The sequence below is a fragment of the Macaca nemestrina genome, chromosome 2, assembly GCF_043159975.1.
Source record: "Macaca nemestrina isolate mMacNem1 chromosome 2, mMacNem.hap1, whole genome shotgun sequence".
In the NCBI taxonomy this organism is placed as follows: domain Eukaryota; kingdom Metazoa; phylum Chordata; class Mammalia; order Primates; family Cercopithecidae; genus Macaca; species Macaca nemestrina.
The window spans coordinates 125,698,996-125,723,839 of NC_092126.1; the positions used below are offsets into that span (position 1 = coordinate 125,698,996).

Sequence of the window (24,844 nt, forward strand, 5' to 3'; positions counted from 1 at the left end):
AGAATTTCCTAATTGATAAGAAAAATTTAATCATCTTCAGCTATAAACCTTTTGCATTCAAATAAGGTTATTTCTTTTTCCAAATAAACCTCCCCTAACTGATTATTCATATTGTCATTCAAAATACTTAAAAATGAAAGAAAGGGTTGGGTGAAATGTAGACTACTTAATACAGTGTGTATTTAATATAAAAGTCATACATTATTCATTTTTGCAATTTGAATAACTTTGAATTTAGCATCCCTGTTCCTCATCTTTTTCTTGGATGAACAATTAATTATTAAAATATAATATTGTCTGCATATAGCACCCGGGATCCTTGAAAGTGGAATACAAGATTCATTTCTTTTCAATTCTTTTATCTAGTAATGCACAGTACCTGCCTATTAGGGTATAATGGAATGAATGGTGGTATAAATAGTTTTTCAAATATTTTTCTCAACTAGTAAGTGGCTGGGACAGGAATGTTTTGAATTCAAAGACTAATTATGATAAAAGTTGGAGGCAGAATGCACTGATCAGGATGGGCATAGAATCACATTGCCCTTTTATAGCAAGACTTATTTAACAAGCACTTACGCATGCTTACTGTGTCGAGCGCTCTCCTAAGCCCTCACCTGATGTTAACTCATTTGATTCATACTGAGAACCTCCTTATAATGTCAGTGTTATTATCCCATTTTACAGATGAGGAAACAGTTACACAAAGGTTAAATAACTCTTCTCAAGTCAAACCTTTAAGTAGACTGGTTAGGATTCATATCCAGGGGACCTAGCTCTAGCACTTCTCCCCATTTTATGATATCTACATGTATTAAGATTTTATTAGCCAGGCATATGGGCTCACAGCTGTAATTTCAGCACTTTGGGAGGCTGCGGCAGGAGGATTGCTTGAGGCCAGAGGTTTGAGACCAGCTTGGGCAACACAGCCCAAGAACCTCATGTCTACTAGTTTTTTGTTTTTGTTTTTGTTTTTTAATTAGGCAGGCATGGTGGTACAAGTCCTAGCTACTCAGGAAGCTGAGAGGGGAGGACTGCTTGAGCCCAGGAGTTCAAGGCTGCAGTACCACCACAGCCTAGTCAACAGAGTGAGAATCTGTCTCTAATTTATACAAATTAAAAAAGAGATTTCATAAACAGAAGAGTTTACGTTTTCAGCTGAAAAGTGCTTTATTTCTTCTTCCCAGTGGCTATACTCAGGAACCACGTCTTGAGTCTGGGCAGTTGAGCCCCTATGGCTTAAGCTGGCATCGGTGGACAGTACCAGAAATATAGAGCTACCATTTCTAAAATTAATTCTAATTTGTACTTAAGCATTGCGAGCACCCCATTTATCAGTAGAGCACTGTCTGTGGGACTGAGCAGGCAATGAAATTTTCAGAAAGATGGCTGCAAACTGATGTTCAACTTGAACTGAGATGGGGAGAAAAGAGTGAATTCTGTAATGTATTGTTCGTGTTAATTCTGTAATGCATTGTCATTTAGTAATGGGGGCACCTGAACATATAGCATAATTCCCCCCCACCCCACAAGTCAGGCTATGGGTATCAAGATGACTTTCTGATATTTGGGAATCTTTTCCCACCCCCAACGCTTGTGTTAAAATAGGGGCAGGCAGAATACGACCGAAGGCGAAATCCATTCTACTCTCTATTTTTGTATGGCCCTGAGCTAAGAATGGTTTTTACATTCAATCCCTACTTAAGTGAAATGTTATTCCCCTAAAAAGGAATCGTATTATTCTCATTAGGTAGACAAATATTTTGAAAATTGTTCTCAGTTATTAATCGCATTTCAAATACAGTTAATAAGGTTGTGAAAGTTTGCTTATTATTTAAGTACCTACATAACATCTTCAAATTCACCTCTTGGCCTGCAAAACCTAAAATATTTACTCTTTAGTACTTTACTGAAAACTGTTGCTCATTCCTAGCTTAAAACTCAAAATGAGCCAGCCTGTACCTCTGCTGGGCTTGTGCTCAGCCACATGCCTGCCTTGTTAAATCTGGGCTTACAGTGCGCCAGGAGCTATGCCAAGCCCCTTTTGTCTGTTAACTTGCTTAATTGTCACAGCAACCCTGAGAGTAAATATTCTCATTATTCCCATTTTACAGATGATGGAAGTAGCTCAGAGAGGTTAAGGCCTTTGCCTGAGGTCACACAGCCATCAAATGTCAGTTAATTCAAAGCCCATGCTAGACTGCTCATGCTGATGGACAATGTATCTAACATGGTATGCCTTTAAGGGCACAAGCAGTAATCCAGTTTAAAAAAAAAATAGATATGCACAAAGCATTAAAGAAAGTAAATGATAAAACATTGGTAGCTTAGAGGACTAATAATAGTAAAAGTAAATAACAATTAGAGTAAGAATAATATGTATCACGTATGCAATGTTTACTGTGTTCCGAGCTCTTTCTGAACCGCTTTCTTGTATTGACTTATTTATAATCTTCACTACTATAGCCTAAGAAGGTTTCATAACTTGCCTGAGCTCACACAGCTGACAGCGGAGTTGGGATTTGAACCTGGGCAGGCTGAAAATCTGCTCTCCTCAGCCACCCTTGAAGAAATGCACAAGTGCTGGGGGTGCTGATGCAGGCAGTGGTTAGATCTCAGTTTTCAGCACTGAGTGGTGTTTCCTGCTCTCCAGGCAATACTGTTTCAGATTCCCTGAATAAAGAATCCCGTGTGAGTCTCTGTATTCTTCACGTTTTTGACCTTGTGTCTGTTACTTCACCCTGGTCTTCTATTTACCCAGCCCTAAAGTCAAAGAATTGGACTAAATAGATGGTTTTCCAAGTGTCCCTGGGTCCCCTACTCAGCTTCAGCCACCAGGGCTGACTTAACTATTTGAGTTGCTGGGCTCTTGGGTAAGATTTTGTTTGAAGAGACCATTCTTTGGCCTCCAAAGCCACTGAACTAAGCCGCTGAACTGTCCAAGTCCCTTCCAGATCACACAGTCCTAAGATTCAATGGCAGCAATAGTGGTGGAATGAATAAGCAGTGAAGCCAGGCCCTCCTCCCGGTCCCTTGTACCAAGTCTACCCACCTCGCCACCGATCTGACTGCACGTGCTGATCAACGAAAGCCAGAACTTGCCTCTGAAGCCCTGGTGTTGGTCAAGAACAGAGAGGCCCTTTGGAGTTTGCAGCAGGGGTCACACGCACTTTCCATCATGCCTGCTCAATCCATCAGCCCATTGGAGAACTTACACAAGAGCCCGGCCCTGTCCAGTGTTCCCCCTTTGAAATCTAATCTCCTCCTGTTGGTGTGGCAGGTGCTTTTGCTTTATCTTTTGATGCTCTTTAAAGCCGTGGCCTCTCCCTAGAGTGTGTTTAGATGGGGACTTGGCTGCCGGGGGTTTGCCAGGGTTGTCTTGTCACTTCCTATCAGCATTCCACATGCTTAACTGCAACCCTAATGTTGGATTGGGCCCCGAGGGGAAAACTCTTCTGATTCTCTAGCCATTCGGCCTGGATTCCTTGATCCTAAGGCAGGTTAGTGTGCTGTGGTGTGACCCCAGGTTCACCTACAACATGAGGGAGACATGAAGGTGGCAGTTTTGCAGTTGGTGGTGCCAAGCCCTACCCACCCTTCTATCACTTGGGGCTTTGTGTTGACTGTTTACACAGCCCAGGAAGCTCAGAGGCAGCAAGCAAAGGCCAAAATATTTTCTCCTCCTGGCCAAACCAGTCCTCGCCAAGCATGCTTGCAGAGATTTCCCCTGTCATTAGGCTGCTGGTAACCAGGTTTAAATTAAAGCCCAGATTTGCCAGTGGGCGGAGGGGCAATTCCGTTATTTCTAGCCTTTTGTACGACAGAAATTGTTTTTGTAATTTTGATTATAGAACCCTATGATTTGAAGAGTTTTGCATTTATTGGTTAATACTAAATTTTTCTTTTAGAAAAAGACGAATTGAACACCTCTCTGAGAATCAGCCAAGGTTTCTGAGCCTCATGAATAACTGCTGTTACTTCGCTGTTCACTAGTGCTTGGGCTTGGTTATTTAACCTCTCTGTGCCTTGATTTCCACACCTGTAAAACGAGTATTAGAAAGCACATACTTCATAGAGTTGTGAACTAAGAGAGCATAGTGATGTGAGTAATAAAATCCTGGATTCTAAACCCAGCTACCTGTTTCTGCATCCCGCCTCTGCAAACTGGGGATGATAATAGGACTAACTTCTTGGAGTTATTTTAAGCATTAAATAAATGTATCCTTATAAAGCTGTTAGAACAGGGCCTGTTGCATATAGTAAGTGCTGTTTAAGTGTTTGCAACATGTAAATACTCAGAATAGTGCCTGGCATATAGGCGAAGCTAAATCAATGTTAAGTCTTCTTCAACTAATCTTTTCCAAAAGGAAATTGCAATTTTAATTATAATATAGTTGATTTCTGCTGGGTTTTTGCATTATGCCCTAGTTACACAGACTTCTCGCGTCTGGGGATGCACAGTTGCCCAAAAGCCTGCACTAGTTGTTCTGCATAAAAATGAGAAGAGGAAGGAAGGAGGGGGGAGGTACGAGGCTTGGGAATAATATTCCTGTAGGCACAGGTGTGTCTATGAGGTCACCTGGAACCCCGTTCCCAGGGCCCATGGTGGAAGCCATGAAGGAGCTAAGGGACCTCATGAGCAGAACTCCAGTAGTCTTATTGCATCTCTAACAGGGAAGAGGAGAGAATCCCAGATGTAAATTCAAGACTAGATGTCTGGAGATGGATGTAGAGACTAGAACCTTCTCTGACTCATGAAAGAAGCTAGATAGTTTCCTGGGTGTGCTTGGGAGAATTACAAGACATTTTCCTCATCTTCTCTGCGACACTGTTCCTTCCTGTCCCGGAGCCTTTGCTCATGCTGTTTCTACTGCTTACAATGGTTTCTTCACCTTGTTTGCCCCCACCCTTGCATTTTCACATAGCTAACCTCAGTGGCTTCTTCCGCTGAGTCAGAGGTGTGTGGTGTCTCCGGTGTCAAGACATCTGGATTCACATCCTGGCTTTGCTTCTTAGGAGCTATGTGACCTTGAGCAGACACTAACCCATTACATGCCTTGCTTTCCTCATAGATTAATCATATTTTCATTGTTGGATCTGAACTTAAATGTCATTTCATCTGTTTAAGGGAAGACACCTCCATGTTTGTAAAAAGAATGCTGGTTCCTGGGGCCATTCTTTTTAAGTTTCTAGTTGTGCCTTGGTTAGACTTCACTTTGATTTGGAGACGACTTGGGTGAAACCATAATGAAATGTAGCCAGCTTTGGAATTGCACATTACTGGTGGCTACAGTTTTCTTTTCATAATGAGTCTCTCTATGTGTCCCAAAGTTTGTTGCACTGATTATCTCTCTTTTCATAGATAATTGGAGAAGAGTTCTATGATGAAACAAGGTTGGGAAGGGGTGGGTTAAACAAAGTCAAGCCCATTTCTTTTCTGCAAGACTTCTCAGAGATTTTAGTATGCTAGAGTGTTTTGTCTATTTCCTGGGGAAGGGGGAGGGACTTTAATGTGGCCCAACCATGTTCATCATGGAACCTGTTTTTTACTGAAATATACTGTGGTGCTGGTGTCCTCAGAACACACCCTGGGAAATGCTGCTTTGTTTACTGAGGCTCTCCCACCACCAAATGCTAGTGCTTCTCAGGATATAAACAAACATAAGGCTTGTGATGTGGCACCAGCATGCCGAGGGTGTTGACTGTCTGCGGCGCGGAATGGCATGACTTACCATTGTGCTTTTCTTTTCCCTTTTCCCCTAACAGAGAAGGAGACCTTTCTGGATCCTTTCATCCTCCGGGACCTCCTGCCTGCATCCCTGGGCAGCTATTATCGGTACACAGGTTCCTTGACCACACCACCGTGTAGCGAAATAGTGGAGTGGATAGTCTTCCGGAGACCCGTCCCCATCTCTTACCATCAGGTAGATATTCTGCCTCAAGTGGGGCTTCTGTGTTTACTTGTTTTGTATTGACTTAACAGTCCAGCATGGCTAGAGTATACCAGTAACGAATTTGTTCTTGATCTTGTGCACGTCATTGATTCCTGCAGTCTTTCCCACAAACATGTTTCTGAACCCAAGAACTGCAAGCTATGGAACGTGGTTTCTTAGCCACAAATGAAATTAGCTCACTAAAGAGAATTGCAGGCAGGAAATCTGAGTATTGTTTAAGTATTCAATCTTGAGGAGGTAATAATAGCTATCCTTGATGATGATGACCTTTTGTGCCAGAAACTCTTCTAAGCTCTTTATAAATGTTGACCCATTTCATCTTCATGAACAGCACACTCATGAGGTAGATGCTATTGGTACCCCCATTCTGCAGTCTTAACGAGGAATGTGCTGTGCACACCCCATTTTATAGAGGAGATCAAGCCACACAAAAGGTTACTTGCCCACAGTCACACAACTGGTAACCATGCCATGGTGTCTGATTCCAAAGATCATGCTCTGACCACTAAGCCTACCCACAGTTCAGAAAAGAAAGAGATTTGTGGACATGGAGAAATGAAATAAAACATACCATTGATTGAGTTCTTTCTGTGTGCTATGCGCTTTACTCAGCACTTTACACATGTCAACTTAATCAGTGGCAACACAAATATAGAGAGATGGGTATTCATATAGAACATATTGGCATGGAGAGATTGGGTAACATGCCCAAAAGTTCATGGTTAATGAATGATGAAACCAAAAACTAAGCCGGGGTTTGCCTGATTCCAAAACCCATGTTTCTGATCACTATACTGTATTGCTTCCTTCTGAGTGTGGCCTGGGCACATTTCATGGGAAGGCATGATTTAGGCTGAGCAGTAAATGTGGGTAGGAACTGATGAATTGGAGATAGGATTGAGGCAATGTCAGAGGTAGGGGGACCATCCGGGGAATGAGAGGTCTTTAAATCACCTCATGAGGTCTGAATGTATGGTTGAGGATGATTCTTAGAAGGGACATGTTAGTTGTACAAAATTCAGCATGGATTGAATTAACGAAAAGTGTCAAATTTCTTCTGCATTATTCCCGAAAATAGAGCCTGGAAAAATGGATAGGATTTGTAAGGAAGTGGATTTGAGCCATTAACCAAGACTGTCCAAAATTGAAAGGTACTTAGGACGTCTTTCATAGAAATGACCACCTCCACCAGTCTGATTGTTCTAGTACCAGTTGACCTTCTGGGTCTTAGGTCAAGTATTCCAGTAGGTGGGTCTGAATAGACATTGACCAACCAACTACTTGGCTGGCCTTAGGTCACATGTCCATCTTTGAATGAGCCACCAGAGGTGCCAGATAGCATCCTGAAACATCCAGTGTTACCTCTTAGTGGGTAAATGGGGCAGGTTCCCTGGAAGAAGGTAAGGGCAGTAGAGACACTACTCCCCTAACCAAGTTAGGTCGTGTAAGGCCAGGCTGAACAAATTTATTTGGCCTCACTGCTGTTTTGGCAATCATTTTACTTTCAGATATTTTTTCCTTTTAATCTGACCCTGACAATAAAGAAAGGACTGGTGATTTGGTTTCAGAACAGGATCTGCCAGCCTTAAGGAGATAATGAAATAAGAAATGAGTTTTCTTCCTAATGGTGATGCCAACATTGTTTCATTAAAAAAATAATAATAAAGTTACAGCCCAAATATTTATATATGCAGGGTTGGCGGAAGGGACTTTTTTTTCAAGCTCCTTTTTTGTCAATTAATAAATACTTTTGTCTTGAAAGATTGAACGGTTTGCAACTGGGCTCAGTGGCTCGTGCCTATAATCTCAGCACTTTGGGAGGGTGAAGCAGGAAGAACCTTTGAGCCCAGCAGTTCGAGACCAGCCTGGGCAACATGGCAAGACCCCCATCTCTACCAAAAAAAAAAAAAACTAAAAATTATCCAGGCATGGTGGCACATGTCTGGTGATCCCAGCTGCTTGGGAGGCTGAGGTGGGAGGATCACTTGAGTCTAGAAGGTCAAGGCTGCAGTGAACTGTGATCGCACCACTGCGCTCCAGTGTGGATGACAGAGTGAGACTCTGTCTCAGAAAAAAAAAAGAGAGAGAGAGAAAGGTTTGAGATAATGAAGTTAAGAAATACTGATTTGGCTACTTTTCATGGAGAATTCCATGTAAGGAGAGGCAGAGAGTCGCTGATTAGCTGGAGAGAAATAAGACTATTAACATATGCTGGGTTTCATTACAGCTCCAGATTTGAAACAAAAGACAGAGTTTGGGGCTTGGATGTTTTGCCAAGTGTTTGTCTTTTAGAAGCATTTTGATCATTTTTGTAACTGGGGCTCTGAGAAAGTGCTTTTTAAATATCTGCTCACTATTCCACTCTCTGCCACCCATACACTCAAAGAGAAGAAATAATGTAAGATCTGTGTTTGCCTTCCAATATATAACTTCTCTCTAGGTATTGTGTTTCAGGGAAACAGAAAAGAAATTAATCATATTTGCTTTCCAGGTTCTTTGCTACAAACCATCTTAAGATAATACTTTACTTTTATCAGACACTGCTTCATGTGTCCCTCTCTCTCTCCCAAGGGAGGAAAACAGCTCATATTCATGTGGCCAAACTGGATCCTTGCTGGCTGGCTTTGTGGAGGTCACAGCTGTGTCAGCCCTTGGAAAAGAAAGCATTCACCATCCAAGTATTATCGCTTCAGACCTTCCCACCCTGACCCTGCCAACATTCTTTCTGAAGTTAGCACAGAATGTTCATTTCAGAAAGGCGAACAGCCAATTCGGAAAAGCCAAGTAGTCAGGAATTCCATGTCTGCCTCTGACAGAAAGAAAACATTCCTAGTCCCTTGTTCTTCTACTTCTCTACAGTCTCTGTATTCTCTCTTTTCTTCCCTCTCATCCAGCATGGGTGCCTGCACTCGAGTAAAATTTGAGGATATTCACCATAAAATAGAACGGTTAGCACAAAGTGTTGACTTGTATGATGTGGATTTCTTTGAAGCCTTTCAGAGCACATGCAGGCAAACACGAATCTTTCCTCTTTTGTTCCCTTTTGTGATTGTAGTTGGGCATTCAAATCAGCCTTGCCAGCCAGCGCACTTGTACCTCTGGCTTGTGTGATAATCTAGATTCAAATACAGCATTGATAACCGAACCTTACATTGACTTGGGATTCCCCACATAGTCAGCATGGCTTACGTGGCTCCTCTAAACATCTTCTGAAAATATCAGGCCGAAATCATGCCACCCAAACAAAATGGGTCACCCCAACAAAATGGCAGCACTCTCGGCCCTTGTGTGGGATGTCAGAGAAGCCAGACAACACATGGAGATGGCTGCAGGCAACATGTCCATGATCAGTCATAGAAGATGATTAGCTTTCGGTGCAGTTAACTAGGATTTGTTTTCTTCTAGAATAGTGCTTCTCAGATGATGGTTCTTTGCCCATAGGCAACTAACCCAACCCTTCCTTTCCAGGACTATTTGCATCTTGTTGGTTAAAATAAGGCATTGCCTATGATTTTCCCCAGTATGAATTTTACTTAAGTGCTTGTAGTGGGTGCTATCAAAAAGGCAATAAATAAGTGTGACTGTGTCTACTTTGTTTACCTTTAGATGTGTGATTTTTTTTTTTTTTTTCCTGACAGTAAACTGGAGTAGACAGAAAAGTTTTAATTGCATGACCCTTTTTTAACCAAAGGTATCTGTCAGAAAGAGTAGAGCAGCTCTTTGAAGTTAAGACTGTGTGCTTTGGAGGCGAACTGCCTGGGTTCCATGTATGACTTTGTTCTTCGGCCAAATTACTCAAGTACGCTACTATTTGGTGCCTCAGCTTTCTCATCTGTAACATGATGATAATAATCCCCACCTCATGGAGTCACAGTAAAGATTAAATGATGGAATATGTATAAAATGCTTAGACTAGGACCTGGCATCACAGGAAGTGCTTGGGAGATACTAGGCGTTTTTGTTGTTGTTGCGGTATTAAATGATGACCAAACCTCTAAAGCAGGACTGTCTGGTAGAAAGAAAACCACGTCATTTAAAATGTTGTAGTAATCATGTTAAAAAATGTAAAGAGAAACAAGTGAAATTAATTTTAATAGTATAGTTTATTTAATAGAATATGTATCCAAAATATTATCACTGCAAATGTAGGGCTAGCCATATTTCTAATGGAATAGCCACATGGCTACTGGCTGTCACAGCTGTAAGGTTTATCTCAAGGCCACGACAACTGGTGAGTCACTTAATTCAGAACGTTTCTATTTCAACACATGACGTGCAGTGCATGTGAATGAAGGAGGTTTTTAAATGATGGGGTGAAGATGCCATCATTAATCCAAGAGAGATGGCTTTCTTTGTTAATTATGGTTAAGTCCTTTTCTTTCTATAAAGCCCTTTCTATAATCACCTTCATGCAAAACTGACTGTAGCCACAGGAGGGGCATGGCCCTGCATTTAGCTAGCTGTTCTTAGATTTTATGTTTGCAGCTGTGGTTCAGTAAGTAAAATTTTGGATGCTCCAGGCTACTGGGAATTTAATATTCCATTATCATTGTCTTGTTTAATAATGAGACAACAAATAGGACCTGCCCTGTCATACCTCAAATGTATGGTGAAGCTAAAATAATCTCCATGACTTTAGGTGAGATTTTTCCAGTTCCTAGTTAGTATCCTTGGTTTCCTTACTGTGCTAATAATGGATTCTGGTTTTGTTTAATTGCCATTATATGCCCATCCCTTAAACTGTTGTGCATATCAGCCTTTTAATGGCTCATAATTATATTACTTTTGGTTTTCTCTCATTTCTCCCTTTCATCCACAATGATGCCCTGCCCAAGTCTTGTGGACAGGAGCTCTTGCTACACACGAATGGCATGAATAGATTTCAACTTGCCTTTGATTCGAACCGACAGATTAAAAACTAATTATTCTCTGTAATACTTTTATAATAAAAACTAAGTTGAAATGATTTATATACACTTCCAGCCAACACATTTGCAATTCAAGGTTAAAATTGTTCTTGAAATGGCACCAGTTAAACTGCAATTACAAATCCCCAAGCAGGGATATAAAAGAAAGAAATGTTTTACACATTCACTTCAAAAGTTTAAGAGTCAATTTAATATTATAGAAATAAAAACTTTCATTTATTTTTACTAAATGATAAAGACTTCATTAGTTGTATTAAAGTCAAGATAATTCCAAGTGTGTTTATTACCCTGCTGTGGCAGGATCAGCCAAGAAAAGTGAGGGCTTTGGGAGGTGGACAGGATTTTCTCCTGGGGCCTGCTATCTTGTTCATGCCTCCCAGGTCTTTCTGTGTTGGGCCATTGGCAGTTTCTATTCAGAGTGCAGAAGGGTGAAGATAGATAGATTTATGTTGCTGATGCAGGGTGCCCTGTGTGGAATGGCCCTGGGGTTAGCTAAAGGGAATTGTTTCAGGACTTCTAAAACTGCATCCATTTCTCCACTGCAGTGTGACTCTTTCAGTGGATAATGTTAAGGCCTCTTATGCCTGTGGCATGAAGTAGCTGAGAGCATACAAAATAGAGTCAAACAGACCTGCTATGCTAAGCCTCACTTCACCTCTTGGTTCCTGTGCCTGCATTAGTCCATTTTCACATTGCTGTAAAGAACTACCTGAGACTGGGTAATGTATTAGAAAAGAGGTTTAATTGGCCGTACAGGAGTCACGACTGGGAAGGCCTCAGGAAACTTACAGTTGTGGCAGACGGGAAGCAGGCATGCGTTACATGGCTAGAGAAGGAAGAACAGAGAGAAAGGGGAGGCACTACACACTTTTAAACAACCAGATCTTGTGAGAACTCACTCACTGTCATGGGAACAGCAAGGGGGAATTCCGCTCCCATGATCCAGTCACCTCCCGCCAGGCCCCTCCTCCAGCACTGAGGATTACAATTCCACATGAGATTTAGGTGGGGACACAGATCCAAACCATATCGGTGATCTTGGGCAAGTTACTCAATGCCTCTAAGCCCAATTTCCTTACTAGTCAGTAACATTAATACTAATACTGCTATTAATCATAATATTACCAGCAGCCTCATGGGATTTCTGTGGATTAAGTGAGAGAAAGCACATACCAGTCTCAGCACAATGCCTTGCGTGTAATAAGCACCCAGTAAATATTGCCTGCTAGTGTTCATGATATAAGAGTGTTCTTGTAATGCTACTCTAATGTCGTTACTTTAAGCTAAAAAGAAGTTGGAAACCAAAATAATGTCTATAAAGTACTTAAAGAAGTATCTGGCATGTAGTAGGTTTGATAAATACAAGGGGGATAAGGAAGGGAAGGTTGATAGTATTTTACAGTTGTCATAAGCTTAGACTACAATTGTAGTTACCACAGTCCTCATAAAATAATAATTACAGTAGTGATAGTACTTACCGAGTACCTGCTGTGTGCCAGGAATTATTCCAAATACTTTATATATCACAACTCATTGAATAGTTACAAAAACCACAAGAAGGAGGTAGTGCTGTTACCTCCATTGTACAAATAAAGACACTGAGGCACAGAAAGATTAAATAATTTGACCAAGGTCACACATTTAGCAAGTAGGGTTTAAAAACAGGATTTTGTACCCAGGTAGCAGGGGTAAGGGTTTTGAATTTGGAGAATTAGGCATAGGCCGAATTAAAAGGGCCCCACCATTAAGGATGGGAGGCTGTTAAAAAGTATTGAACAGAGGCATGACGTGATCTCATGTATATTTTTCAAGGATCACTGTTTCGCTGTTAACCAGATCTAGAAAAGTAGAACAGATTACGCACCAAACATATGGACCAGTCAAAGGCCCAGAAAGACACAACTTTGTCTGTATGGTTTGTTCTATGGCTCCAGCATGACTTCCATGTTGCACAACTCTAGGGGACACTTTCTCATGGTGGGCTTATGGCACCTTTTGGAATCAAACAAAGTGGAGGTCCAAGGCAAGGGTTGGGGTCCAGAGACAGACTGAAGTTGCCGTGTAATGATGTATCGGTAGATTTCCTCACAGCCCACTTTCCAAAGTGAGAAATGTAGACTCCTCTCACCAATCCAAGACTCCTGGAGGTTTTTAACTCATTGGCCAAGCATGCCAGTTACCAAAGAGACAGGCCACTGGTGAATTTCATTTAACTTAGAAAAATGACAGGGTTTTAGTGAATGCCGCCAACCCACGGAAGGACATTTGATGAGTATGCTAAGCTTGTGCTCCTTTCCCTCTTTTGTATGACTGTCAAGAGCAACTGTGATCCGGTTGACAATATAATATCGTTCAGGTCATCAGTTCACTCCCAGAACCATCACATCCTTTCTTCAAAATCTTGGGGCAAGTTAAGTTAATAACAAGGAAGCCGCCATGCTTTTAAACCATAGCATGTCATTAAGCTGTAAGAGCAATTTAAGTGAAAGCATTTTTGTGTTAAATTCAGAACCTGCCTCATTTTTACAGTTATGTGACTTGTTCTTTCCTGAGGCTTCAGAAATAAACTTTTTAGGAGAATTTAATGCTGGCTATGAAAGAAGCAAGTATTCTGGAGAATAAACAAACTTCAGAGTCATATTGCTGAGACAGTTTTCCAGGCCATTCTTTTCTGGCATCTCAGAGATTAAACTATTTTGGGACAGATGGCTGTCTCTTCCGGAAAATTTCCGGTCTAATTCACGATGTATGGCAGCCCAGTCCGTTTCTCTAAAAAGTCATCCTGAAAGTTAAGGAATGTCTCTCTCTATTAAACTCACATCTCTAAGCCTTTAATTTAAGCCAATTTCCTTTTATTTGGTCTTCTCTGGACACGGAGAAGAGCTGGTCAGCTTCTTCCACATATGAGGGGCTTTATGAAATTACTCCTTACCTTTTCTTCAGGCTAAACAATTCCACTTCCTTTAACCTTTCCTCACAGGATTTATTCTCCATCTTCTTAATCATTTCGATTGGTCTTTTTCTGGGCTGTCTCCAGAGGGTCTTTGTTAATACTTCTCATATAATTTTAAGAAGTTATTTTCTCTGAGAAAATCAGAAACCTGCTCTCACATTTGATGCATTCAGTTCTGACTTTGGTAGTCCTATCAAGAGAGTTCATGTCACGCGGTGGAGGTGATTTTTCAGCATCTTCAGTTGTCTTCATTTGAGTGACTCACATTTGGACAAAGTAATCAATCCACTTTTCCTAATTTTTCTGGCATGTCTTGCCTTTCCTTTGCTATAAATAAAGAAGGAATAGCAGAAAGAATGGGAAGGCAGGCAGATTCTACCTAGAGACACTATGAGTTTTTATGAGAATGTAAAGTCACTCACAGAGAATTGAAGTAATACAAGAGTCATAGGCTGCTTTGGCTTTTGGGCTGATCGTGAATCCGTCCTGGTTCTGTGTAAAAGACAGAAAAAATTCTGTGGTTTACTATCATTTTACATAAGCTGTGGAATTGGAGGGGAGGTAGAATGATAGGTGAATTCATATACTTAAATGATTTTTGCATGGCTAATATCACTACCTCAATTCTTCGCTTTCTCATGCAAAGAGAGGGCAGACTATTTGGAAGCAGGTCATTTTCTGTGTCATTCTCTGAGGCTGCTTGAGAAATAGTGGGGGTTAGTTCCAGGCTTCAGGATGACCACCTAGAATTTGCCGAAACCCAGATAGCGATTTCCCTTTTTTATTTTCCACATTAGTGTTAACTGCCTTCTGGTTCCCCGAAGCCTAGACAGTCACTCAGTGCACGGAGAGCATCTTTCTAGCACCATTGGGCCATTTCTCCTGCAGAAAGCAGTCTTATTTGGCACCGGAGGATCCAGATGGGCCAGAAACAGTTCATTCAGCTTTTCTCTTCATTCTATTTTCTTCTCCTATTAGTATTTTTGGTGGCTGCATATTTCAAATTACAGTTTTTTGTTTTTGTTTTTGTTTTTCGGTGACAAGAATAACTTTGTGGCCTGTTGAGGACAAGTCTCTGTCACTCAGTCGCTGTTCCATTCCTCATATGTAATAGAATTACCTTTTTTACTTTTTAAAAAAAATGTTATTATTTTTTTGAGACAGAGTCTTATTCCATCACCCAGGCTGGAGTGCAGTGGCACGATCTCGGCTCACTGCAGCCTCCACCTCCCAGGTTCGAGCAATTCTTGTGCCTCAGCCTCCCGAGTAGCTGGAATTACAGGCGTGCACCATTATGCCTGGCCAATTTTTGTATTTTTAGTAGAGACAGGGTTTCACCATGTTGGCCAGGCTGGTCTTGAACTCCTGACCTCAAGTGATCCATCCACCTTGGCCTCCCAAAGGGCTGGGATTTCAGGCATGAGCCACCGGGCCTGGCCAGAATTACTGTTTTTGATGATCACAATGTTGAAGGCCACACACACACACACAAAAATCCCTTTTTTGTTTTTTCTGTTTTTGAGACAGGGTGTTACTCTGTCACCCGGGCTGGAGTGCAGTGGGGCAATCATAGCGCATTGCAGCCTGCAACTCCCAGCCTCAAGCAACCCTCTCACCTCAGCCTCCTAAGAAGCTGTGACTACAGGCATGCACCCCCACGCCCAGCTGATTTTTGTATTTTTTGTACAGGCAGGGTCTCATTGTGCCAGCTACTCTTGAACTCCTGGGTTCAAGCGATCTTCCACCTCAGCCTCCCAAAGTGTTGGAACTATAGGTATCAGTCACCACACCTGGCCCAAAGAATCCCTTTTGATAATAGAAATAGGATTTGGGCACCCTGATTTTTTTCTTTTACTTTCAATAAAAGTTAGATTGGCAGTCTTGTAAGTGATGTTTCTTAATAATATTAATAATAATGATAGCAGCTAACCTTAATTGAGGACTTAACTGTGTACTAAGCAATTTACATATATTTTAATACTTCTAACAACTTTATAAGGTAAGTATTATTATGTGTTTTACAGTTGTGGATACTTGAGTTACAGAAAACTTAAACAGTTTGTCCCTGATTACCCATCTGGTAAATGTTGAACTTAGGCAGTTTGACTTGCAAGTCACACATTTAGTGACTTGGTGACTTTGCCAAACTTGATCACTAGTATGTCGGAAGATGCCAAGAATTAAATCCCTAATATTTATGAAGCTCTTACGATATGCTAGGAACTGGTTAAGCACTGTACTTGGATTAAATATTTTGTCAGCACTTAATGTTGACAAAAATCCTTTTGGGTAAATATTGTTATGATTATCACCATTTTATTGAGGAAAAATGGTGGCTCAGGTTAAGCAGCTTATTCAGGTCACAGAGTGGGTAGGTGATGAAGTTAGTATTCATACCCAGGCAGTCTGGCTCCGGGACATAACAGTATCACTGTGACCCTATGCTTCTTCCTAGAATGCTGAAGGCCTTTCCAGCAGGGCACTGCAGAAAGACTGGGACTCTCTCATGGGAGGCACAAACTCAGAGTGTGGTACAGCCCTCAAATGAAGTGTTTTCCTGGTTAGTTGGCAGGACAGAAACCACAGCCAGATGAGCCTGTTGGCAGTGTTTCCAGCATGCAACCCAAGTCCTGCTGGGTTTAGCAACCCTGGCATCGGGCACTTCCTACCGTTTCGTGCTCTTATCACCTCCACCTGCTTTGGACCAAATCGCTTTTCTAATTGATGGTTTTTGTTTTGTTTTGTTTTGTTTTGTTTTTTCCTCCCCTCTCTGGTTCTCCATTCAGCTTGAGGCTTTTTATTCCATCTTCACCACGGAGCAGCAAGACCATGTCAAGTCGGTGGAGTATCTGAGAAATAACTTTCGACCACAGCAGCGTCTGCATGACAGGGTGGTGTCCAAGTCCGCCGTCCGTGATGCCTGGAACCACGACGTGACAGACTTCTTAGAAAACCCACTGGGGACAGAAGCCTCTAAAGGTATATTTGGATTAAGTGCCTTACCCAGAGGAAGATTCCTTATCAGAAATTACTTTAAATTAAAAGGAATTCAAAGCCAGGCAGGAATTGGGACTTGGTGTTAAGTGCATATGTTTCTCTGCTAAAGGGAGCTTGTCTAGCTGAAAAATAGGAGCAGGTGTGGGAATAACTTCTGTTAAATAGGTATGATAGAAATTGCCCTTTTGACCAATAATAGATAATTCTGTCTGCATTTCTGCCTGGTAGCTTCAAAACTTATAGCAATGTCTAGAGAAAGCTTTTTGAAAGTGTCTTACTTTTTACGTGTTTCCCTGTTGATCAGGAGTTTATCTCTGAGCTCAGATATCAGTGAAACGGGAGAGTTCCCTGACCTCTCCCCCCGCCTTTGAAGGACATGCCCCCCGCCACCTTTGAAGGACTTGCAGCAGGAACGTGGCTCATCTGTTCGGTTACCATTCGCTTCTTAGACACCTTATGGGAGGGGGAACACACAGACGGGCAGGTACAGGAGCCAGGGCAAGTTCCTTGGGGCTCTGGCACGAGGGTTGTTGTCTGTGACTCCTGAAGCCCAAGTGGGCATGTGTTACAGCGTGCTCTTGCAGCCTTGCTGTCTGTGGACAGCTTAAGTGTTAACCAGCTCAATGACCTCTTGGTACCCAGGTCCTTGTCCAGCGTCCAGGAAGAATCAGGTCACACATGGACTTGAAGAATGAATGTGGGGGTTTTATTGAGTGGTGGAGGTGGCTCTCAGCAGGATGTATCAGGAGCTAGAAGGGGTATTGAGTGAGAAGATGATGGAGTTTGGCCATTCAGTGGCCAATCTCCTCTCTGATTGTCCCTTGACATTCAGATGCCCCTTCTCTTCTCCCTACCATGCCATTCTGCTGTTCTTCTCTCTTCTGTTCATTCCCCGTGTCTGCTTCTGGAGCCTGGGGTCTGGGGTTTATATGGGTACAGGATAGCAGGGTATGGTGGGCCAAAAGGCAACTTTTGGTCATGAAGACAGGAATGTCTGTTTTCACTTAGGGCCAAGGGTCTCCAGGCTTGAGTGTGGGACCTTTGCTGGGGAACTGCCCTCTTCTGGCCAGTATTTCTCTGTCTCCTGTCCATATCATCAGGACCTTTGAATTGCTCCCAACACCCCAGTATATAGCAGTCTTACTACCATCCACCCCAGGCAAGAACTCCCACGCCAGCCTCACCCCCTACTGGAAATCACTTGCTAATTTTTTTAACCTTTATTCAACAGTTTAACCCCCATATCTGATATGCATAAGTTTATCATTTTCAGGCATCTCAGTCTTTTCCATCTCTACGTACTCATGTGAAATGAATATGAATTTCTCTCCCAGGAAATTAGAATGTCTGATTCTACCCTCACACCTCTCCTCTCAGGTGTAACACATAATTGTGTGACAGAGCTCCGGAAATGCTGGGAGCAAGGCTGATCAAAGCCCTATTACTTGGAATGGAGGAAGGAAAAAGAAGGAATTTTGTTTTGGTGCGAAAAGGGATATTTCCCAACCCAGTGCTCTCCTTCTTCAAAATTATGAGCTTGGGCAATAAAGGGAGAGCTTGTGTCGTTTGTCAACACTGGAAGTAGACTGGGCTATTGTTAGTGTGGTACGTTATGTAGAAAGGTTTTCTTTCAAGAGTGCCCCCACCCCTCACAAAAGGGAACAGTTTATTGGCATGTGGACTTTGTAGGAACAGGGGGAGTGGGATTCTATTCCACAGGTAACTGCAGTGGCATGCACTTTCATGATAATAACGAGCCCATTTTCTAGGCTCATGTTTCTGAAAAGGAGCTAAAAGAAGAGGAGAGGGAGTTTAAGAATGTGAGCATTTCCTTCCTGTCTGTGTGATTTTGTTTGAGGTTAGTGAGGAGAAGTGAGTCAGACCAGGTTCCCTGAGAAAGGCTTGAGATTCAAGTAATTTGGGGACAATAGATTGTCGAGGGCATCATTCTCTGGGAACAATGGGAGAATTAAGACGCTCACAAACCTGTGAAATAACTTAGGTTGGGCTACCATGGAAAACCTCACATGAACTAATTTTTTTTTTAACCTAGCTAAAAAAATAAAATAAAATAACCCAACTAGAAAGCTTTCTCCCAAGAGAACTTGACTGAGAAAAGCAGGTCTCCTGGGGATTTTGTGAGAGTTATATGCAGAGGACATGGATTGTGGGGGTGAGGAATTCATATCACAAGTGAGTGCACGATCTGGTAGCTCAGAACTGCTGAGATGGTGACAGATAAGCTCTTTCCTGAAAAATGGGCCGAGCATATGATATATCAGCTGTACAGAGAAAATGCATGGCCTTTATTATCCAAGAAAGCTAGGGAAGATAATGGTTTCCATTGTGTTAAATTGTCGAAGTGGGCAGAATCTTCCACTGAACAGGCCTTCTCTGAATTTGACCACAACGACAGAACCGTCCTTAAATATGGCAGATTCATTCGTCATTCTACTAGGTTTATTTGAATTATCATAGTGCTCATTGCTGACTCTTTAAGACATGGGAGTATTAAAATGTTTTCTGATATTTTTAGAGCCAAAGAGAGAGCGGGATCTAGGTGCAGTCCTATTTGTGTGTTTAACATATTATTGGAGAGCTACATATACAGAAAAGTGCAGTACCTGTAACATGTGCACAGCTTGATGAATTTCCACAACCTGAGCACACCTGAGTAACAAGCACCCAGATCAAGAAACTCCCATCTAGGATCTCATGACTCCCCACTCATTCCCCTTCCTAATCACTCTCTGTTCCCAAGGGTAACATCTTCCAGAAATTCACTTTGCCTGTTTAATAAATTTCATAAAGATGGAATCATTCAGTATGTCCTCTTTGGTGTCCTGCTTCTGTTGTTCTACAGTGATTTTAAGCGTCCTCTCTGTTGATGCCTGTACTTGTAGTTTGTTCTTCTGTATTGCTAAATCCCATTGTGTGATTATACCTGAATATGTTTATCCATTTCAGTATACATGAATATGTAGATTATTTTCAAGTCGGGGTGATTACGAAAATTCTTGAACCTGCCTTTTAATGAATATGTGGACATATCTCTATTGGGCATACACCCAGGAGTAAAATGGCAGCATCCTAGAGTACACATATTTTCAGGTTTGGTTAGAGACTGCCAAATGGCTCCCCAAAGTGATTGTATGTACCACTTTACACTTCTGCCAGCAGTTGAGGAAATTTTCCTATTTTTACAGCATTTTTTAAAGGCATAATTTACATACCATAATATACAGCTATGGTAAATGTATAATTTGATAATTTTAGTAAATTTATACTTGCACAGCCATCACTGCAGTCCAGTTTTAGAACATTTTCATCACCACAGAAAGTTCCTTCCTGCCCATTTGCAGTCAATTATTTCTCCTGCCCTCAACCCCAGGCAACCTCAGGTCTGGTTTTGTCTTTCACTTGGTGTTAATGATTTTAACATTTATCCATGTTTGGCATGTATCAGTAGGTCATTTTTTTGTTATTGCTGAATAGTGTCCCTATTTTTTTAAATAACAGTTTTATTGAGATTTAATTCACATACCATGAAATTCATTCTTTAAAGTGTACACATCAGTAGTTTTTACTGTAGTCACAAAGTCATGCAACCATTTCTACCATTTATTTCTGGAACATTTTCATCACCCCAAAAAGAAACTCCATCTGTAGCAACCACTCCCATTCTCCTTCTCTTCTTCTGCTCTGTATCTCCCTCCCTCCAGGGCTAGGCAACCACTAACGTACCTTTTGTCTCTATGAATTTGTCTATTCTGGACATTTTATGTAAATGGATCATATATGACTTTTTTCACTTAGCATAGTACTTTCAAGGTTCATCTGTATTGGGGGGTTATGTATCAGAATTTAATTCTATGTTACAGCCAAGTAATAGCACATAATATGTGGAGGTGCCATATTTTGTTTATCCATTTATCAATTAATGGACATTGAGTTTCTTCCCCCTGTTGGCTGTTATGAATAATGCTTTTGTGAACATCCGTATCGAAGTTTTTGTGTAAATATACATTTTCAAGTCTTCTAGATGTAAACCTAGGAATAGCATTGTTGGGTCATATGGTAACTTTCTGTTTACGGTTTTGAGGAACTATCAAACTATTTTCCAAAGTGGTGGCATCAGTTTACATTCCCATCAACAGTGTATGAGCGTTTCAATTTCTCCATGCCCTCACCAACACTTGTTATTGTGCATCTCTTTTATTTTCACCAACCTAGTGAATATGAGGTTGTATCTCTTTATAGTTCTGATTTCCATCTCCCTAATGACTGATGATCTCCTTGTTTGTTTTTAAATGCACATGTCATGGAACCAGAGCCCACATGACCAAATGTTCCTCCTTTTTTTTCCCTAACAAGACTCAGGTAACTCAGCGGCACTATAGGCCAAAAGATGGCCTACACATCATCAGACAGCCTGGAAGACTTAGATTATTGACCTTAGAGATGTAAGCAGGAAAGAGCCAAAGAACAGAACAAGTCCTTTTCCTTCCTCTACTCTTCTGTGAAAAAAAGTTTTAAAAAGAGAAGGAGTGGTATTCTGTAATCTTCAGGTAATTCAAAAGCAGCAAAGCCTACCTGATTGGTATTCTCTATCTGATAATTATTGGAAGCTTTCAATGCCCAGGAAAGCTATGATGTTTTATGCATTTATCAGGCTATTGTCACAGAAGAAGGGAAAATAAATTAATTACATAAGGCAGGAGTCATTTACCTTTTTTGGTTAAGAGCCAGATAGTAAATGTTTTTGGCTTTGTGGGCCATATGGTCTCTGTTGAATCCTGGGTATTTGTGGGACATTGGTTCCAGGACCCCTACGGACACCAATATCCTTGGATGCTCAAGTCCCTTATATAAAATGGTGTTATATTTGCATATAACCTAAACACATCCTCCAGTATACTTTAAAATATTTCTAGAGTACTTATAATATTAATGCAATGTAAATGCCATTTAAATAGTTGTTATACTCTACTGGTTTTTATTTGTACTGTTTTTTATTGTTATATTGCTGTTTTTTATTGTTTTTTTTTTCCTTCCAAATATTTTTGATCTGTGGTTGGTTGAACCCATGCATGCAGAAACCGTGGATGGAAGTGCCTACTGTACTCAATTCTACCAGTATAGCAGGAAGGCACCTGCAGATGATATGTAAATGAGTGTAGAAAATGTCTTGCAGTAAACCTTTATTTACAAAAAAAGATGGCAGACCAGAGTTGGCCTTGGGACTGTAGTTTACTAACCCCCACTTTAGGGAGTAGCTTAAACTGAGTTGGAGAAACCTAAACTGGTTAATCATAGACTTGTTGTAAGATACATATTTTCTGTCTTCAAGATACTGTGAATGTGTTGGATCTGTGTTTCCATTCCACTGAAAGACCCTAGGACCAACCAGAGATTCATTAACTTGGTAACCGCCCACTTACCAATTCACTTTAACACCCAGTCACCTTTCACATCAGAGGGGTAACCAGAGCCTCAATTGACTGAATATAGCTCCCCTCCTCCCCTGTTCCGCTGGCTATGATTTTGAACTTGAGGCAGCCAGTGGTGGGGGCCTGTGTTCATGCACTCATTTTGTCAGGATGATTGGACATCCTGGAATAGAGAATACAGAATCCAGCCTTTCAGTGCCAAGCACAAGAGGCAGGGCCCCTTAAGAAAGGAATGGGGGAAAAGTCATCTTAATATTGTATTGTTGCTGAAGAAAGACTTCTATATGGATGTCGTCCATAAAAAATAATAAAGCTTTCGTTCCAGTAAATGGAAACAATGTTTAGGCTCAGTGGATTGTTCAAGGGACATCCGATTTGCCACTCTGCCCTTTGTCAGTAAATAACTTGGACAGACTTTAGGATTTAATGGGCTGTCATTTCAGTTATTCTGCAACACATCCTGGGCACATGGGAGAGCGTTCAGTGATTAAGTGCTGAATACTGTCTATTGTGAAGACTTTTGGAACAGTGAACAGAGAAAAATAACTTTCCTTCCAACAACATGAAACATATGGTTTATTAATTTAACCAAACCTGTTCAAACCACAGTGGAGTCAAAACCACTTGATCTGATAATTTGATTTGATGGCTTAATTAAAATGACACTGTATAATGTAATAAAAGCAAAGGAAATGGAGAGGACACCGGACTGCGTGCATACCCTCTGGGCTCCTAAGCCAATTTCGTGGTTTTTTGGTGAATGTTTTTTTGCCTGTGCTGATGGAGGGATCTCTTTTTTAGCTATATTTTCAATGCAAACATTGCTTCCTGTTTTGGTTAAAAGCAGTTTTAAAGGACATATACCACTGTGCAAGGAAGCCTGAGTAACTAGCCTATTTAAAATCAGTACATTGAGAAAGAGGGTCACATTTTCTATCCAAATTAGCAAACAAAGAAGTAAATCCATGATTGCTTTAAAAAAGAGTTTGACATTGAAATCATGGTTTTCTGCTATTTTGGGAGAAAATATTAATGTTGTTCTATTTTCAGTTTAATCATTTCTACTCACCAGATTAATGAGCTTGAATTACTTATCTTATTAAAAGAAGCTCTGATATGAACACTTAATGCCTTTGCAGGCAGCTGCCCTCCCAGAAACTCTTCCAGAAAGTTATCTTGTTACAGCCAGAAGCTTTTAGCATAGGAAAGTGTTAAGAAAAACACAGTTTTCATGCAGCCCCTGTGGAGAGTTTTTAACCCCCTTCTTTAAAAAATAATTTTCAATTGTCATTCTTTTTTAACCTTGAGTGTTTAAGAAAGAAGACAAAAAAAAGCAGGTCTGTTTCAAGACCCTTGGAACATCCTAGACTCTCATATTTTGAAGGTCCTGCCATGTTATATCCAACGTTTTTAAATGCTCAGACATTTCATAATTACTCTTAAGTTTATGTAAATATATGAGTTGGTGTTAAGTTGCGTTTGATTGGTTGACATAATGTTGATATTTTATAGACTTTTAATGTAGCATTAAATATTTTGTTTCAATTGTTATAGCCAGTAAATGTCTTTTCATATGTCAGACATTTTTGTCCAGCTTTGAAAAGCTTCTTGACTCTAAGAGTGGTGCCTGAAACACCTGTGGTTAGAAAGGCTAGCAAGAGAGCCGGGTGCTGTGGCACACGCCAGTAGTCCCAGCTTCTTGGGAGGTAGAGGCAAGCGGATCGCTTGAGCCCAGGAGTTTGAGGCCAGCCTGGGCAACATAGTAAGCCTACATCTCTTAAAAATAAAAGAAAAAGGAAGTCTGGGAAGAGGCTTTTGTGCGCCAGATGCTGTGCTATCGTTTTCTATTCATAGTTGTTTTATTTAATCCTCAAAACAACCGCTGCCAGGATTCGCTTTTCATCCATTAAATATTTATTGACCATCTACTATAAACAAGTTGTAGGCACTAGAAGTAAAGTTGAACAAGGGATGGTCCCTCATCGTGGAGTGTACATTCTAGAAGGGAGAAATAAATAAACACGTCCACTGATGATAGGCTTCAATGTTGTCCCAAAGGGAATCAAATCAAGTCGTGTGCTAAGAGTGGTGGAGTGTGGTGAGGTCGTGGGGAGGAGCCCGTCTTGGGATAAGGCAGGTGAGGACAGGGAGCCAGCCCTGTAGAGATCTGGAGAAGCAGGTCATTTGCAAGGACCTTGAAGCATGGGGTCCAACCCAGAGCAAGGTAAACAAAGGGGAAGCAAGATCAGAGAGAAGAGGCTGGAGAAGTATGCAAGAGCAACTCTGACAAAGACTTCTTTTGGTAGAGTTAAGATTGTTAGGAGTTACGATCTTACAGCAATGGGAAGCCTCTGCAGGGTTTTAAACAGGACTCTGGAATAATCACAACAGTCTATAAACTTATCACTCTGGCTGTTGTGTGAAGAATGCTTGCAGAGGACTTGCATTGGAGTCTGCAGGACCTGCAAGAGACTGATAGAAATATCACAGGTTGGGGTGAGGATGATCATAGTAAAGGTATAAGTGATCATTAGGGATGGACTTTGGAGGAGAACTTTGGGG

The 24,844-nt window shown here is 41.2% G+C and overlaps 1 protein-coding gene across 5 annotated transcripts in view; it reads left to right on the forward strand.

Annotated features, from left to right (window-relative positions):
• The window catches only part of LOC105483138 (protein tyrosine phosphatase receptor type G), a 745,674-nt gene that overhangs the window by 600,260 nt on the left and 120,570 nt on the right, over window positions 1-24,844 (forward strand). For all 5 annotated transcript variants that reach the window (XM_011743815.2, XM_071089050.1, XM_011743832.2 and 2 more), the window contains 2 exons: window positions 5,767-5,924; window positions 16,622-16,814. In XM_011743815.2, coding sequence (XP_011742117.2) covers window positions 5,767-5,924; window positions 16,622-16,814 — 351 coding nt within the window. The remainder of the gene's footprint in view (window positions 1-5,766; window positions 5,925-16,621; window positions 16,815-24,844) is intronic.